Source organism: Danio aesculapii, chromosome 17, assembly GCF_903798145.1.
Source record: "Danio aesculapii chromosome 17, fDanAes4.1, whole genome shotgun sequence".
NCBI classification, from domain to species: Eukaryota; Metazoa; Chordata; class Actinopteri; order Cypriniformes; family Danionidae; genus Danio; species Danio aesculapii.
Genome location: NC_079451.1, coordinates 25,810,645 through 25,828,441, shown reverse-complemented (window position 1 = coordinate 25,828,441; position 17,797 = coordinate 25,810,645). Strand labels below are relative to the sequence as shown.

The 17,797-nt window shown below is 37.0% G+C and overlaps 1 protein-coding gene across 3 annotated transcripts; it reads left to right on the top strand.

Annotated features, from left to right (window-relative positions):
• The first annotated feature begins 226 nt into the window (after positions 1-226).
• Positions 227-16,858, top strand: jade1 (jade family PHD finger 1). Of its 3 annotated transcripts, none has more exons than XM_056476734.1 (11): positions 227-348; positions 2,193-2,276; positions 4,010-4,080; positions 4,805-4,962; positions 5,048-5,232; positions 5,337-5,548; positions 6,787-6,954; positions 7,064-7,180; positions 10,881-11,414; positions 13,011-13,128; positions 14,745-16,858. In XM_056476734.1, exons 2-11 carry the CDS (start codon positions 2,225-2,227, stop codon positions 15,626-15,628), a joined length of 2,499 nt encoding a protein of 832 aa, XP_056332709.1. In that variant the 5' UTR covers positions 227-348; positions 2,193-2,224; the 3' UTR covers positions 15,629-16,858. The 3 variants fall into 3 exon arrangements, with proteins under 3 accessions (XP_056332709.1, XP_056332711.1, XP_056332710.1); XM_056476736.1 differs by lacking the exon at positions 227-348 and adding an exon at positions 726-892; XM_056476735.1 differs by lacking the exon at positions 227-348 and adding an exon at positions 1,709-2,117.
• The last annotated feature ends 939 nt before the right edge of the window (positions 16,859-17,797 follow it).

Genomic DNA, 17,797 nt, shown 5'->3' with positions numbered 1-17,797 from the left:
AACCCACGTTGGATTTGTAGTGATGACATAACATGACAACTTCCTTTATTTAAACAGTTTTCCGCCATGGATTTATCTTAAAATATAAATAGTGGGTTTAAACTCTATCATCGTCATCTCCAGTCAAAACAGATGTGGTTATTATGAAACAGCTGAAATGGAAGTCATGATAATCGTATGTGCGTGCGCGCGCGCACTGTCGCCCCCTGCAGGAAACAAGCAGCGGCGGCGCGCATACGTAACCTGCATGTGTTTGTGTGTGTGGGGTGGAGGAGAGGAGAGGCGACTACTCAAACTCTGAGCAAGCGCCACAGAAACGCCAGCGCAGGATCAGCCAGACCTGTTTATGTAGGTACACCAGATTTTCTCGCTGTGCTTTGGTATGTGTGTTTTTCAGGCAGGGAGGTGCAAGTGTTTTCCAGGATTTCCGCGAGCTCTTCATGCAGATGGTCCGGTGCAAATGTAGCACGTCATTAAAATGGCGCCAAAAGATTAAGTTGAGCAGGAGCAGACGCTGCCCTAAATAAATGTTTTCGTGCATGTGGCCTTGTTATTGATTTCTATGAGCCGCGGATGTGGTATACGCTAATATTTGGTAGTTACTTTGAATCGCGTAGGTGCTGGTCGTGCGCGCGCATGTGTGTGTATGTGTGTCCAAGCGTCATATCGCAAGTTAGGCGCGCGCGCCCTGGCCTGACTGTTCGGCTTGTGCTATTTGGCCTAAAAGTTTTGCTATTGACCCTGAAATTGGCGTCAAATGCATCTCCGTGTTTTCCACTTTTGATTTATGTATGAATTCTGCATATTTTCGGAGGACTATAAGACAGTTTTCCGCGTGCCACTGCCTGGGCTGGTCCGGATTCAGCACTGCCATGATGTTGTAAAAATAACGGTGAAAAATAGTAACTTTTATTGGGAGCTTGCGTTAGAAGTTAAATGCAGTAAAGTTATGGATTTGCGCAATATAAATGACTTTTTTAAACCGAACAAATGTTCCAACACAGCTGGATTTTCTGTATGTGGTACGTTTGTGCTTAAAGATACAAACGAGCAGCAGAAGCTGTGTATTAAAACGCTGCAAAATTAATTTTGATTCGTGAGAAAACGCGTATTAATAGTTTTGTTTTTAATTTGCTAACCGGCATTGAAATGGACAGCTATGTGACGTCAAGGGGCGTGGCCTGACAGCAGCGTCACTTGAGCGTTTGCAGTGCGTGATCTGCTGTCGAGCGGTAGATGTCCTGCTGTAACGTTTTCATTTTTTCTTCTACTTGTAACGTTGGAATTAGCTGATAGTTTAATGCTTAAATTTTTTTTTTTACTTAATGATCTTGGCTAGCTTAATATAATAACATATATAAACCCTTTTTATGTATCCTACTCGCTGTGGGTTTGCTTCTCTCATTTAACGTTAGTCAAACATTTTAAATGGTTCACCAGTAACCGTGTTTGCTAGTGAGATATTAGGTGTGTCGAGGTAAAAATAATTTTTAAAAATCCTAAAGCTGCTCTAAAGTGCATAAATAAATACAAGGACTGAGTTTGTTTCTGAGTTAAACTTGTTTCTCATTCTAGTTTTTGTATACGACACTCCGTACGTCCGTATACCTCCATATTATATACTGATCATAATGTAATATGATGATACATTATATTATTACATCAAAACGTGGGTGACGTTGTTCGTATGTGCACAAGTTGCTCAGTTTATTTAATTTTTTTCTTGTTAGATATCTGAGATTCGAGAAATTACATTCTTTTAAAATGTTTTAAAACCTCACCTAGAGCAAAATAACATAAACTGGTGAAGGTGAAGTGTGTACATTCCTCGCACACGCCCCCGTTTGACAGTATGCAATCCTACACTTAGTCCCGCCCTCAGACTCACGCTATTGGTTCAGTCAATGTTTGTCGCGATGCTCAACCAAACAGCAACGGTTGGTAGCGCCACATTGTTTACACTTTTTGAAGGAGTCAGAATTAGGATGGATTACCTAACGTATAGTTTAATTCTTCATATTAAGCTGTCGTATAATTATATATAACGTGTAAAAAAAATATCTTAATTGGTGTATGTTAGGTTTTTAAATTCTCAAGACCTGTGTGTGCTGGCTGGGGTACGCGCACTCAACAGTTATCTGCCCAGGTCAGTTTTCAGGAATGTTCTGCTAATGTTTGATCAACCTCTGCAGATTTCCGCATCACTTGAAGGCCACGGCAGCTCATGATGAAGCGAAGCCGTGTCCCGAGCACCAGCGAGGACTCGGACAATGGGAGTGAGTAGACAGACGCTGTTTTTTCAAGTTTAAGCTTGCCTAAAGAAACTTGTTCACTCTCAAAACTAATGTTTGCTGTCATGAAAGTTACTTAGAAGTCACATTGGACTCCTATATTTTTATGCACAGTGTTTATTATAAGTGATTATCTGTGTACATTTTTAATTTGATAATTTTTGATAATTTGATATTAACATTAGTAATTAAGTTATAAGTAAATAATTCAGTAGTAATTAAGTTAACATGCTTTGACTTAAGATGTCATTTTCTCATACAGTAAGGTTGATCTGCGTTTTATAATTATGCAATAATTAAAAATCTCAAGCAACTTATCACTCATCTGAGGTCAAAGCAATGAAGCAGAACAGTTACAGGGTTTCTGCTAGATCAAATACAGTTGCGGACTGAAGTTAATGAGAATTATTTATATTATTTATAAAATTTTTCATAAATTGGATTTTATCAACGTCCACCCCCACCCCAAAACCCAGCTATCACAGGAATGTAAAAACAGTAGTTGTACCAAGTACTATTTGTTATTTATTAACTTATCCCCAAAATTGTATTTTATCAACACCTCCTCCCACCCCAATCCTAATCCCAACAGTCACAGTACTGTAAAAATATTAATTATTGTTATACAGTGTTACAAAAATGTTGCCATATTGATGTGCATATTCGCAGCTCTATCCTATCTAGACTTCACCCAGTTATAGTGCTTCATTAGTTTAAAGAAACATACAAGCAAAGATACTGCACTGCTGAAAAAAAGCGGGCACTAATGCACCCTATTAACAGACAACAACTATCTAATCAGTTCCAGATGGAGAATAGTCCCACCCGACTTTTTTTTTTCCTTTTTTTTTTCCTTTCCAAAGTCAAGGATTTATTTATTTTTTTTTTCAGTTGCACATGAGCAATTCCAGCGTTTTGGATGTGACATTTTCTGTAATAAAAACTTTTAAAAACTTAAAGGTTAAATACACAGAGAAAGTAAATGTTAACATTATGTTGAAAAATCTGTTTATATTTTCCGAAAGAACTAACCAGAGTTATGTGATCAGAAAAGCATCAATCTGTAAACATTTTAAGATTTTAAATGAGGAAAATAAACATGTGTTTTGTGAGTTTTCAGAATACAACATACTTTGTAGAAATTCTGTGAATTAAACGGCACAACCCAAAAGAAATAATGCTAATCTAAAAGATAAGAGTTGGATCACTATAGAACTAAAATAATTTATTTTATTATTTACTTTTGAATTTATGAAGAAAAAACTTGCTTATGGATGTGATGTCCATCTGTTATGGATGTCTAATTGTCACTTCTGTGACTTTGGTAAATCAGATAGAATTGTTTGAAAACATTGACAGAAACATTTTTGAGTTTTTTTTTACAGTACTGTTAAATACAAGCCTACACAACCTAGAAAGGGTTTCGCTATTTTGGGGAAAACTTAATTTTTTCCATGGCAAGGTTCACATTTGCATGGAATTGCTTGCATACATCGCAGTAGAGGGGAAAAATGCAGATTGCAAATGTCACTTTATGCTTATTTTAATATTCCACCCTTCAGCTATAACCCCGACATGATCCTTCTACTTTTGCAAAACCAGTTCTGCCGTTTTCTGAAATTTGCTGCTAATAACATGATCTCTCTTTCACAGCATCTTCAGCACAGGACATGTCATCATGCATGTCATATCATGTTTTTTTCTTGCAATTCTTTCAGGTAATTCCACGTCCTGGTCTCAGCACTCCAATTCCAAGCACAGGAAACAGAGTGGAAAAAGACCATCTGAGGTACACACAACTCACTCACATACACATACCACTAGGGCTGTGCGATTAATTGAAATCATATCGAAATCGTAATTTTGGACATGCACGATTTCTAAATCACCTTACAGCATGATTTTCCTGCAGTATGCTATTTGAACCAATCATAACCCAGCACGCCTAAACAAAGCACAAGAACAGACACTGAGCTTTATGACAAATAGCCTGCATGATGAGTTCAGCACAGTAGAAAGTCAACAACTGTGGTGTGGGATTACATTGGAAACAGGAAGGCTGATGTATCGCACAACCAGGTAATTTGTAAGTCAGTTATATATTGCAGCAAAAAAAACTGTGGACATGTAGAAAAGTACACGCAACTACTTCTGATATGGGGTCAAGCAGAACAGCGGAGCCTTACTTGCCTTTGACGGCACACACACATAGTCTATTTATTTGTTTTGCCATAGGTCTGTTCTGATTTAAAGGTGATTTAAAAATTATGTCTGTTTTAGAGACAAGTTACAGGTCTTTAATAAAGATCAAATCATTTTCCTTTAGAAATATCTTTCAGATTTACACTGAGTCAAAATCCTGATTAAAATCGAAATCGCAATATTGTTTAAGAAAATCGTGATAGGTTTCTTTTGCCCATATCGCACAGCCCTACATACGAATGTGCTGTAGATGTTTGTCTAAAGTCATTTAGTACATATTATTATGCACATTTTCTTTGCTTATTTCACAGGTGTTCAGGACAGACCTGATCACTGCTATGAAGCTGCATGATTCACACCAGCTTAATCCTGAGGACTATTATGAGCTGGCCGATCCCTGGCGGCAGGAGTGGGAGAAAGGGGTTCAAGTTCCTGTCAGTCCCGAGTCTATACCGCAGTGTGCAGTGCGGTATGATATGTTTTTCCTCTTGCCCGTCAAACTATTCTTCTTAAGTAGTTCCTATTGATTCATTGTCCTTTTTCTTTTTTTGCAGCACTGTAGCTGAGAAAAGCACCGCTCCTCTGTTCATCAAACCCAAGAAGCTGATTCGCTCATCTGAGTCATCCATGCTTGGGTATGTGGGTATTCAGACACTGGCTGATGGCATGTGTCGCTATGACCTGAATGAGGAGGACGTAGCTTGGCTGCAGATTACTAATGAAGAGTTCAGTAAAATGGGTGAGCAAATACAGTCTGGAGTTTTCATTTTGCTCATTATGCACACAAATCTCTTCACTCTGTGGGGAAAAAAAAGCACTTACAGCTAAATGATTTGCTTGTAGGCATGCAACCCCTGGATGAGCTCACAATGGAGCGGGTCATGGAGGAGTTTGAGCGCCGTTGCTATGACAACATGAGCCACGCCATGGAAACAGAGGAGGGGCTTGGTATCGAGTATGATGAGGATGTGGTCTGTGATGTCTGTCAGTCTCCTGACGGTGAGGACGGCAACGAGATGGTGTTCTGTGACAAGTGCAACATCTGCGTGCATCAGGTGTGTGTGTGTGTGTTGCGAATGTTGTCAAAAGTAACAGTATTTCAATACTGAAATATTTAAAGTGATACATCTCTTTTTCACAGTACCTGTCATATTCGTCCTCTCAAGTCCAAGTCTCTTTATTAGCATGACATTTTGTACAGTATTGCCAAAGCATTTTAGAAATGTATAAAATATGTCATATTTTATTATAGTCATGAAATTATAAAATAATGTAGTAAATGATAAAAGAAAATAGTAAGAAGTAAAAAAACTGATAATACCTCTAATAATTGTAATTATTACGAGAATAAAAGTGCAGATTATTTCAGTGAGTTTAGTTGATTAGCCATTTCTTATGTTGTGGATGGTGTACACATATTTTGCAGCCAGTTTAGATGTCATTTTGTCCCCTTTGAGTATATAGTTATAGTCATTTAGATTAAATTATTTAATGTTTAAAATGGGGGGGGTATTTGTCTTGTTGTGTATTTGGGGCAGACAAGAAATAGTCTCATTTTCTGTTTGATTTTTGTCACTGTTTTTACATATTCAGTGTTTTTTAGGAGCCCCAGATTTATGTCTCTTACTTTTTATATTTTACATAGAAATAATAAATATCTCTGAGGTGATATTTAGAAAGAATTAGTTTTCCTTTTAATGAGAGCTGATATGGCCGAATAACATTACAATTTAGTTTAGAGGTAAAATTAGTTAATTATATTTTCTTTTTTTTGTCAACGTGTTGATTGGGGATGGGTGAGCTCTATTTACTGTCTTTCTCTTTCTTGCACTTACTGAGTCACACTCTCATTTGGATCGCCTGAAATGTTTTTGTTGGCTCATTTTACATTTCAAGAACAAGACAAGAAAACTTCACCAAATTCACCACTTGTCAAAAGTTATTAGATTATTACGTGGTACAAATGTACGAAACAGAAATATTTTTTATTTTACTCCTTTAATTACTCCGTATTTTTCATCTGTGCCAGTGAAAATTTTGGCAAGGCTATTGAAAATCTGGAGAAGTGGCTTAACTCAACTTTAATAAAGAATCGTTATCATTGACTCTGACACATTAAAAAACTAAGACATCCATATTGTATATATTGTAATTGTTTTTTTTTTTCATGTGGTTTCAAAAAAAGAGAGTGTCATTATATTTAAGGTATCATATTGAAGTTAAAAATTTGTGACCAAATTTTGAAGAAATGTTCCAGCACACATGAATTACTTAACAACGTATGTCTCCACAGGCGTGTTATGGTATACTGAAGGTCCCTGAGGGCAGCTGGCTTTGCCGTACCTGTGCGCTGGGGATTTTTCCCAAATGCCACCTGTGCCCTAAAAAAGGCGGAGCCATGAAACCCACCCGCAGTGGCACCAAGTGGGTCCATGTGAGCTGTGCCCTCTGGATACCTGAAGTAAGGATGCATGCACAAATGAAGACTTGTGTAAAGTGATTCATTTAATGACGCAGAAGAGCAATATGTGTGCTGAGACTGGGCTTTGTTGTGTGCTCTTTATCTCTAGGTAAGCATTGGTAACCCTGAGAAGATGGAGCCTATCACTAATGTGTCTCATATACCCAGCAACAGATGGGCTCTAATATGCTGCCTGTGTAAAGAGAAAACAGGAGCTTGTATTCAGGTATACAGTGCTGATGTTTATCTCTTATTATGTTATTGATACAGTACAGATATGAAGAATCTCCTAGAAGGGCCGGTGTGCATTTTAAATCTGAATAATTACTTTTCATTGGAGCTCTGATGAATAAATCGTCAGAGTAGATACAATCAGAAAGTTCAAGCTTTATTCATTTTCTTTTAATGGCTGTTTTACACATGCGAAATACATTGTAATGATGTACACTACCGGTCAATAGATTGGGTCAGTTTTTTTCCCATGTTGTTTTTTTTTCTTTTTTTAAAGAAAACTATTCTGTTCATCAAGGCGGGATTTATTAAATGTAAAAAAAATACATATTTATTAAAATTTTAAATAACTGCTGTCTTAATGCATGTAGTTTCAAATGAAATGATTACTCCAGTCATTATTGCTTTTATTACTATTTCCATTAATAACGATACTTAATATTAGAGTGATTTCTGAAAGATCACGTGACTCTTGAAAGATTACAAATTTCTTAAAATTACACTGTAAGATGCATTCTGAGGAAGCGAGATATATGCAGCTGCAGACCCGCAGAACCACACACGTTTCAGGCACACACAATCTAGACAAACCATGTATGGTAACTAACTCCTTATAAGCATTATCGCCACCTATTGAATTTCACAAATATGGTTTCCCATTTCAGTCATAATATCATTATTATATAGTAACAATCATTTTAACATCTCTGCAGTTTCTGAACTTAAATTACGTAAATAAAAATAATTGGTTAAAACACTTTCGACTTTATTCACGTGTCCACATACACAAAGAAAACATAATAGACCTTCTAATTGTAGGATTAAGTGTAATAAACTTATTCAGGATCTTAATATTATCATACTTGCTTAAAATCGCTTTGTTGTAAAACATAAAAAGCAAACAATAATGTCACATTAAAATGAATTTATGTTGTTAATCATTTGAACAATAATATAGTTTATATATTATTTTATCTTAACCGATTATCTGATTATAAACTACTATATTTTAAACTGTAGCAACTGTTAGTAATATATACATATATATATATATATATATATATAATTTTTAATGAATTATTAACAGTTAATTTGTTTTTAATGCTAAATTTGTTGCAACTATACAACAAATTACCAGTACTTTATGGTTTAAAAATAATATATTGCTTACTATAAATTACTATAGAATTTAATGTGGGAAATCATTAATGAAAAATTTATTAGAAAATTAAGCAAATAAATACTATTAAATCTCTTGAGTAAAATATTAATATAGTGTTACACAAATTATTACATGTAAAAAGATTTTTATTACATATAAATATGTATACTTGCCTATATTAATATGCTATTATTTACGTCATGATAATTGAATCCATTATATAAATTATACCTGTCCAATTTAGATCATTCAACAAGGCTAGCAAACGAGTGTCTGCGATATAGACTCTGTCAGATAATGACTGATCATCTATGATGACTGATAGAAAAATGTTCAGTCTATTAAATTGAATGGTTCCCCATTGCCTGTCTCGATCGCAATAATTGTGAAATAGCAAACACTATTGTTTATTGTGTAGAACATTTATTAACAGTATATATAAAATTATATTGATGTCCGAGAAGATGGTAATAACATTAACATCCGTCGTAACCATATATGGTTTGCCTAGATTGTGTGTGCTGGATTGTGTGTGCCTGAAACCTATGTGGTTCTGCGGGCCTGCAGCTGGTTATTATTGGAGGAACCCTGTATTTGAAAAACAGTTTTATGTCTCCAAAGCAGGGCTTAATTTGTGCTGGAACACAGCGGATTCGGAACCGGCACCTCAGAAATCTGATTCGGCACCTCATTTTATCGATCCCTCTCCTCAACCGCCCTCCTCCACATCCACTGTTCACTTTCGTGCGCGACATCTCTACATTCTCGGGTAACATGTCGGATTCCTTACCCCGATCTGTTCCGGGACCTCGCAATTCACAAATTAATCACTGCACCAAAGTAATGCAAATTTCAGTTTAAAGCATGGCCGTGTCTGTTGTCTAAAAAATGCCTAGGTAACACTTTCAAGCTGGTCAAGTGGCAGGACGGGTTCTGACTCCAGTACTTAATTTGCATGCTTTGTTTCATGTTTAAATGTATCATGAATGGGTACTAATATGCTGATGAGATCAGGGCTGGGGAAATGCAATACCCTGCTGACAACAACACTTTATTTGCATGCTGTTTGTTCCCACCTATCTGTATCACTGTCTGTAAAAATTCATTTAAACTGAGTGCCTGGCTTCACTTGTAGAGATCTTTCGATGAATGCCACAGCTACAGCGAGTTCCCATTAAAGGATTCTGCTTCGATAAGACCTGAAAATCTCTCCGGTTTTGTCGCTTTTTCAAATTCACTACACTCTGAAGACTGAAGTAATGAAGCTGAAAATTTGTCTTTAAAATCACTGGAATAACTGATAAACTACTTTTAAACAGTTATTTTATAGTGCAATAACATTTTACAATTCGTACTGTATTTTTTATGAAATAAGTATTAAATAAGCAGGATAAGCTTATTTAAAAACATTTAAAAATCCTACTGACCCCAAACTTTTGACCAGGAGTGTACATTCAAGTGAGATTATTTATATATCCTGATATGGAGTGAGATACTGCGCATTACTTTTCTTCTTATTTTCTTTTGCCCTCTAATATAGTATTTGTTAATATTTTGATTTAGCTTTTTTTTCATTGCACATCGTTGTATAGCTTTTTCATATTAATTTTATTTAGAATTTCATATTATTTTATTAATATTTTTCCATATTCTTACAAAGGCAGTCATTTTATCATTGTCGTCTGATGTTTTTAGTTTAATTTCAATTAATCATTTATTTTATAGTTGTTTTAAGATAGCACAAATTCTGCAGTGGCTTTGTTTTGGTTTTGGTTTGCTTTGGTGACTTATTTACTATTATACAGCAAGATGTGCTTTTCAAAATAGTAATAATTTTAATAAGAATATATAAAACTACTAAAACATTAACTTAATTGTTTTTAAAATTTGAGTTTTTGAGTTAAAAAATTAAATAAAACAACAAATAATATTGCATACAGCAATAGGGTATATGCAAAAGTATGCAGAAGGACTTTTAATTTTGCAGTAACCTAGGTCAAGTGCTTCCGGTGAACTGTATGCAATTACAAAATCGGTGCGTTTAAGGACCGTTTTCTTTAAAAAACAACGATCTCTACTGCCTGATTGATATACGATATAAAGTGGGTCTCAGATTGCACAAGAATCACTGCATTAAATTACATTTTCCTGTGCCATGTTTATAAAATATGAACATTTATTTTACCCCAATATTTTCAATGGAGTTTCTGCGCTAGCCTGCTAATCCTGACAGTGCGTGCGTGTAAACGGCTTTTTCATCTCGGTTTACGCTTTAATGCTGAAGTCTATTTAACTGATTATATTTTGATTACCTTACAACATCGATGCTGTAAAAAATGAAAAAAAATCACATTAACCATTCACCAGAAGTTTATTGGTAGAGGAAGAAACACTAGCTGTGCGTATACCCTATTTGGGTTAAATGTAACATTTTATCATAATGTATCAAGAATCAGAAAAGATTTTTCCAGCTTCACATTTCTCCATCCTCTGTGGTCTAATCCTGACGTTTTGTTTTTCCAAATCCCCCTAGTGTTCTGCCAAAAGTTGCCGTGTGGCGTTCCACGTGACCTGTGGTCTGCATTGTGGGCTGAAGATGAACACGATCCTCACAGAGGCGGATGAAGTCAAGTTCAAGTCGTTTTGTCCCAAGCACTCTGGCCTGGACTGGAACGAGGAAGAGGGCGATGATGACAGACCAGTAAAGGTCCCGACCAGGGAAGACAGAAGCAGAAATAGAGCAATAGACTTCTCATCTTCTTCCCAAACCAGACTCTCGCAGAACCCAGAGGAGACCAGACTCAGTGAGCGAAAGCTTCGAGTCCAGCAGCTCGAGGATGAGTTCTATCGCTTCGTCGCCGCTGATGAGGTTGCCGAACATCTGCAGCTTCCTCTTGAGATGGTGGACTTCTTGTTCCAATACTGGAAGTTGAAAAGGAAGGTGAACTTCAACCAGCCTCTCATCATGCCGAAGAAAGAGGAGGAAGACAGTCTTGCCCGACGAGAACAGGAAGTGCTTTTAAGGCGTCTTCGACTCTTCACACATTTGCGTCAGGATCTGGAGAGGGTAGGTTTCGCAGAATCCTTCTGTAGTCACATAAACTCACATTATGACTTCCTTATCACTCTGAATGCAACAGCCAATCACAGCTCAGAACTAACATGTTTTCAGTTATCCAATCATAAGTGATCAGCTGAGATGCGTTACTATTTTTATCACGTACTACTAACATTCATCTCTTTGGAAAACTTATGTTGGGGTTTCATCGAGACCTTTCTGTGTTAAGTCACGCTCTACATCACCTTCATAGCATTCAGTGCGACACACAAATGCTACTGAATAAGGAACTGATGTAACATGACTTACAAATGAGAGGGAAAACAAATGAATAAGTATGAGGGTGACTACTACAAATTCAATTATAAGTTGTGTGCTTTGGTACAGTGAAACAAAGTATGAACACCTTTTATTTGTTTTGGTGCAACACATCTCATAATGATCAGATGTTTGAGTCAGCTCAGGGTTCGTGGTCTTTTGTGGCTGTTTGAATGCATCTGACCACATGAGCATTCATGTTATTAAAGCAATTTAGTCCTGAATTTTAACTGCTACCCCTGGAACTGGTAGAAATGACAAGCACAAACTGCTTTGGACCCTGTTAATCCTTTTGTTTAGCACTGTCTACATGTGATCATATTTACCAGAATTGTGCTTAAAGTGGTTTATGTCTTCCTACTTTGAATTGTACTCTTTGAAGGCACAGCATACTTCAGCTTCTGGATGCAGACAGTACGTTTTTGTGCTTTGGTTTGAAAGCTGCCATTATCTTGTCACAAACCAAGATTCCCGAATTCACTCATTATTCACTTTACTGTTCTATTATCAAGTAGAAATCGTGAAAGGAGTTTGTTTACACCTAAGAATTGCAAAAACAAAAAGTGCACTTTCTATATCTTGATCATGCACTTAACTGAAAAAGCAAACTGCTCAATATCTGAAACGCTTAACTGTCACTAACTTTATAACTTAAAAAAAAATATACACTAAAATGTGTACAGTGCATCATTGGGGTTTTCTCAATATTGTTGGTTAGTCAGTGTTTTTATCGGGGTTATCAGTAACATTCATTTCTTTCCCTGTTTCATTCTGTCATGCCACAGTCATTATTACATCAGTATTGTTGCCATTAGATCATAAAATTTGCTCTTAGGCCAAAACCCAAAACACACACCTGTACAAATGTATGACACACAAATGTGTAATTTCCTCTTTTCTTTTGGTTTAAACCAAAATACTAGTGTAAACACATTTAGTCACCATCATGTTAATCCAAACTCTTCCACTACAAAACACAAAAGGTCATTATTATCCTCATTCTCAAATCATTATTTTATTTCATCGATCGGTGCATATGTTTGACACATTACTCTAAAATACATAATAAAAGGAATCTATTTGAAGCAAGTGATTTATCTAGATTCTTGTTCATATGTAGAAATAGATAGAAAGTCAACTTATTTACTTTTCTTGATGTACCAGAACAAATCTCATTGTTTCTCACATGCCAAACAGAATGATATATTATTATATATAATAATGTCTTTTAAAAGCTTTCTTTGTAGATTTTTTTTGTATGTCTCATCCACATATATGTGTGTTCAGGTGCGTAATTTGACGTATATGGTCAGCCGGCGGGAGAGGATTAAACGGACCTTGTGCCGAGTGCAGGAGCAGATCTTTCATCACCACGTCAGGCTGCTGGAGCAGGGCCGCGTCACTGGTTAGTATGACGCTCACTCAAAGAGTACTGAAGCCAGGGGTGTAAAACTCAATCTGCAGAGCTGTGGCCCTCCAGGAATTATCTCCAACCACCTCCAACTCACACCTCGTGAAGTGCTTTGAAATATGCACTTTTATTTGATGTTTGACGTAATCTCAACTGAAACACAAAGAAAGGGTGGGACATAGTGTAACCCCTCCCCTTTTTGAAAAAATAGCCAATAGTGTTTGTTCCTTACAGCTCAGCCAGTGAGAAGTGGTTGAGCTCGAAGTGCATCAAATGAAAATTGTCTTTAAGGGGGCGGGCCATGTCAGACACTAGAGAGCATTTGATTGGTTATGATTAGAGACGCTCCAATTGATCAGCCGGAGATCGGTATTGGCCGATAATCACATTTCATGACTCAATCGGTACTCGCTCATTGAAACATGTTGAATTCTTTTTCCATCATTTGCAATGTTTCCAAATTGCATTGTTGATCATTTCTTACCAATTTTTAAAGTGTTTTATCTAACTCACTTTGAACTTAACATGTCCACATTAATGGTTATAATAGATGTTTAAAGAGATTATATGCAGCATCCCTAAGTGATGATCTCACCTTACCTAAGAGATTAAATTACGTATCATACTTAAAGGGAAAATGAGCTTTTTTGCATTATAAAGCTTGAAGCATCAGAATTGTTACTCTGTATCAGCCAATCACCATGACAAGGAATCGGTATTCTGTATCGGCTGCAAAAATCCTGATCGGAGCATACCTAGTTATGGTGTGATTAGAAACTGAAGTATGAGGTGACGTGAATAAAACCATTGATCCATTTAGGGAGAAGTGACAAACTACAAGCTTTACATGTTTATATCAGTTTTGTATCTTCTAAACGCCAATTGTGTTACTGTTTTGGGGTACACTAGCTTATAAATATACTAAAAACAAATAATACTGATTAGGCATGTGACGATAACCATTTTCAAGGTATATCGCGGTTTGGAAATATCATGGTTTTACAGCTGGCAATATTTTCTGTAATACCGTTACTAAGGTATGTGTAATATTGTTTTATTGACTTTTTTTGTATTTTTTAGGACAACAGTATCTTAAGCAGAAAATATATCCAAAGATGCCGTTTTAAATTGTAAAGAAATCTGTGTTTTTGAAACCAATGAAGACAGCGGAGGTGATTCATTGTAATTATTTAGCCTGACATGTTTACTGCTCCAAAATACTTTAAATCTTTCAAAAAACAAAATATATTGTTTTCAAAGGGGAAAAAGTTTTTGTTTTTTACCCAGACCTTTAAAAAGAATAAAGTTTTAGGGCAGTAATCACAATACCGTGAAACCGTGATATTTTTATCCAAGGTTAGCATACGTCAGAATTTTATATCAGCTCATGCCTAATACTGATGCTGACATCTAAAAAACGTCATTTTTAATTTCATGGGGCCTTTTATAGTTTCTAGTAGTCTTGAACACCTTGATTAGTTCGATTAGGTGTGTTTGATTAGGGTTGGAACAAAACCCTGCTGAGCTGTGGCCCTCCAGGAATCGAGTTTAAGACCTGTGATTTAAACCATTAGATGTGTTTGACCCCTTCTGTTTTCTTTCTTGATCAGGCATATCCTCTACAAGACGTTTGGAGGAGGCTATGTTTTATTTCCGGACGACGCCACCTGTGCCAGCATCTCCTCAGCCTCTGAAGGGTCACTGTGGGCAGAACAGCACACTGAGCTCCAGCGAGAAGGGAAGCAACTCTTACAGATCCTCAAAGCATATCGAAGCAGAGAAGCCTGCAAAGATGCTCATGGATGGTGTTCCCAGTTCTGGAGACCCTGTAAGAAACGAGACTGCGATGTCTGCTTCATCTAGACGTTCTGAGGGCAGGACGAGGAGCGGCGAGTCTCACAGAAAAGAGGAGGAGAGTGAGCGCCCTCTGGAGGACAGGAGGAGAAAGAGCAAGCTGTGGTACCCGGTGTCTATTAAAGACAAACTGAGGCATGCGAAGTCTATGGAGGACACACTAAGCAGTGAGACAGAGCTCGACACCATGGATGACAGATTGCTGCTGTCTCACACTGACGCTAATTCTGTAGCTACCACTCCAAACACGTACAACGGATCGCCGAGGAAGACAAACGCAAGCCATCAGGGAAAACTAGTGCCAAATGGAACATCCGGACGGCATCTGAAAAACTGGGGCAGTTTCCGAATCCCCAAACGCAGCGAGAGAACATCAGCAGGGAGACAGACCGAGAGGCAGGACGCAGACAATGCCGCAGACCAAAACTCTTCCTTAAAAACTTTTAGCACAAGCCCCGCCCCTTCCTCTCCTCAAATCAGGACCCGGCTGCGGACAGGAAGCGAGAATCGACGCCATCTGGAGGAGTCTGATCTCGGCCAATCGGAGCAGGGCAAGAGGTGTCACACCCAGAGACTTCCGAGCCCCATGACTAGACGATACGGTTCAGACGTGATCCAACGTGGAGTTCTCGCATCTTGAAATGTCCAAATATTATTATTATTTTCCCTCTTCATTTGCTCTTCAACGAAAGGTGAACAGGTGGAACGATATTTATTTTTCTAGTCTGTAATTTTCTGCTGAAAATATTTTTTTGTCTGTATGTTAAAACATACGTAGAGAGGTTTCGAAGACCAAACGATTGGCTGACGAAGACGAATATCTTCTTAATAATCGATGAATGAAACTATAAATCAGGTGAAAATGAGCTGGCGGAGTTTCGAGATGAGTTATGAGCACTTCTGAGGGTGTTACCAGCGTGAAATGAAGCCAGTGCAGCCCCGCTGTCTTAAGTCCCACACAAAAACTGCACTTAACTGAGCACTTAAAAAGAAAACAAACATATTTGACCACAACAGTCGAAGCAGTGTCCAAAATTTAGGAAAGACTTTTTAATTTATTTTTCAGTATTCTGCTAACTTAAAAGGCCATCATGTGTTGTGTGTATGTGACATGTGCCATACTTCTGCTGTGGCACCTTTTCCTTCTCAGGTAAAAATCTGCTTATATTTGTACTTAATTTATAGTGTTATGTCTTTTTTTTCCCCTCTCCAAACTGAGTGTGTAACAGGTTATGCCTTATATGTACTCTCTTTGGTCTTGAAGAAATTCCTTTCCAGATAAATACAAATAAATAATAAAAAAAACAATGTTCATTTAACCATATTCTTCAGCAATAGATGGACACCGTAGATCTGGACAGATTCACACTCGGTATGATGAAATTATGACGCATACGATGTATATAATTTGCAGCTCTGTTCAGGAAGGCTTTTAACAATCATTTACTTCCAGTATCCATTACTTTGCACTTGATATTAAACAATAACAGAAGACACTATCATAGCTCTAATAAAAACACTGTTGTGTTGAAAGGACTGATCTTCTTGACATGGTTGCCTTGGAGTAGTACGCAGAATATGTGTTCTTGCATCTTTTTCTTTATCGCTGTAAATGTCTCCTCATGCAAAATGTGAGTTGATCTCCTTCAGAAAAGAAAAAACGTTTATCTTGTGCCTGTTTTTGTTGAGATGTTGCACTAGAACATTAGCCAGAGAGCTTGGTATAACTGTGTTCACAGACAAAAAAAAAAGTTTCTACATGTTTATATAATCAAGCGCTGCTGTAATTTTCTTCTTTCTTTTCTTTTATTCTTATGCAATACTTTAGTTTTGTTGCAGATTGTGAATAAATTTTCTTGAGGTTACTTGAGGAGATGAAGTGTGGCTCACTGGAAACTTCTACATTTCTCTGCTTTCTGACACTGGAGAACAAATATGATATTGTCTCCAACAATTAAATATAGAAGCCTTTGTGTTACAACAAATTGCAAACTAAATCTTGCATTTAGTATTGACATTACATTTGGATCTGCTTACGATGGTCAATAATGTGGGGATTTTTTAAAAATATTTTCATTTCAGAATATTTATTAGGATAAAACTGTTAATGCATCTTTTAAAACATATAATGCTTCCCATTCATTTCAGATCTGACAACAAATCAACGATTCATCATAAGTCAGAGATTGCCCTGAAAGATTCACTCATTTGCTAATTCAACAAACAAGAAAGAATCTTTCTCTTTAAGAAAAAAAGGTGTTCAAAGTGCAAATTTAAAAACATGACTCCATCACTGTGGAAACTACAAAACATTCAAATTCACATATATACATTCAGTCTATTGGCATATAATCGTAGTTGTCACCCAAAAACAACATTGGCAGAGAGGACCGCAAGTTTGTCTTGTGTCTTAGAAAGTGACATCGCCACCTGCTGGCCAGGTATATACATAATATATCCGAAATTACCTACTATACCCTTAAATCAGGGGTCCTGAACCCTATTCCTCGAGTTCTTTCCTCCTACGGCTTTCAATTGCAAACCTGTCGAATCATTAAGTGCTGCTTCAGGTCCTGATTCATTTGTTCAGTTGTGAGCTGACCTCTGCAGGAAGGTTTCTCCGGGAACAGGGTTGAAGACCTGCATTATTTAAGGGAACTAAACCGCTATATTGACGTCAGAAACCAGTGAACTTAATCAATCCCACAATGCACCGCTATAGCGAGTCAAGTGAACAGGTGTACACAGAGTTCGTGAGGAGAATGAATTCCCGCGTTTGACAACAAGATGGCCTCAACTGCAGTATCTT

Bases quoted from the DNA above. Each gene is read 5' to 3' on its own strand.
- jade1 (XM_056476734.1), top strand. From the start codon at position 2,225: ATGATGAAGCGAAGCCGTGTCCCGAGCACCAGCGAGGACTCGGACAAT. The intron at 4,081-4,804 runs GTACACACAACT...CTTATTTCACAG, and splicing joins GTGGAAAAAGACCATCTGAG to GTGTTCAGGACAGACCTGAT. The intron at 5,233-5,336 runs GTGAGCAAATAC...ATTTGCTTGTAG, and splicing joins TGAAGAGTTCAGTAAAATGG to GCATGCAACCCCTGGATGAG.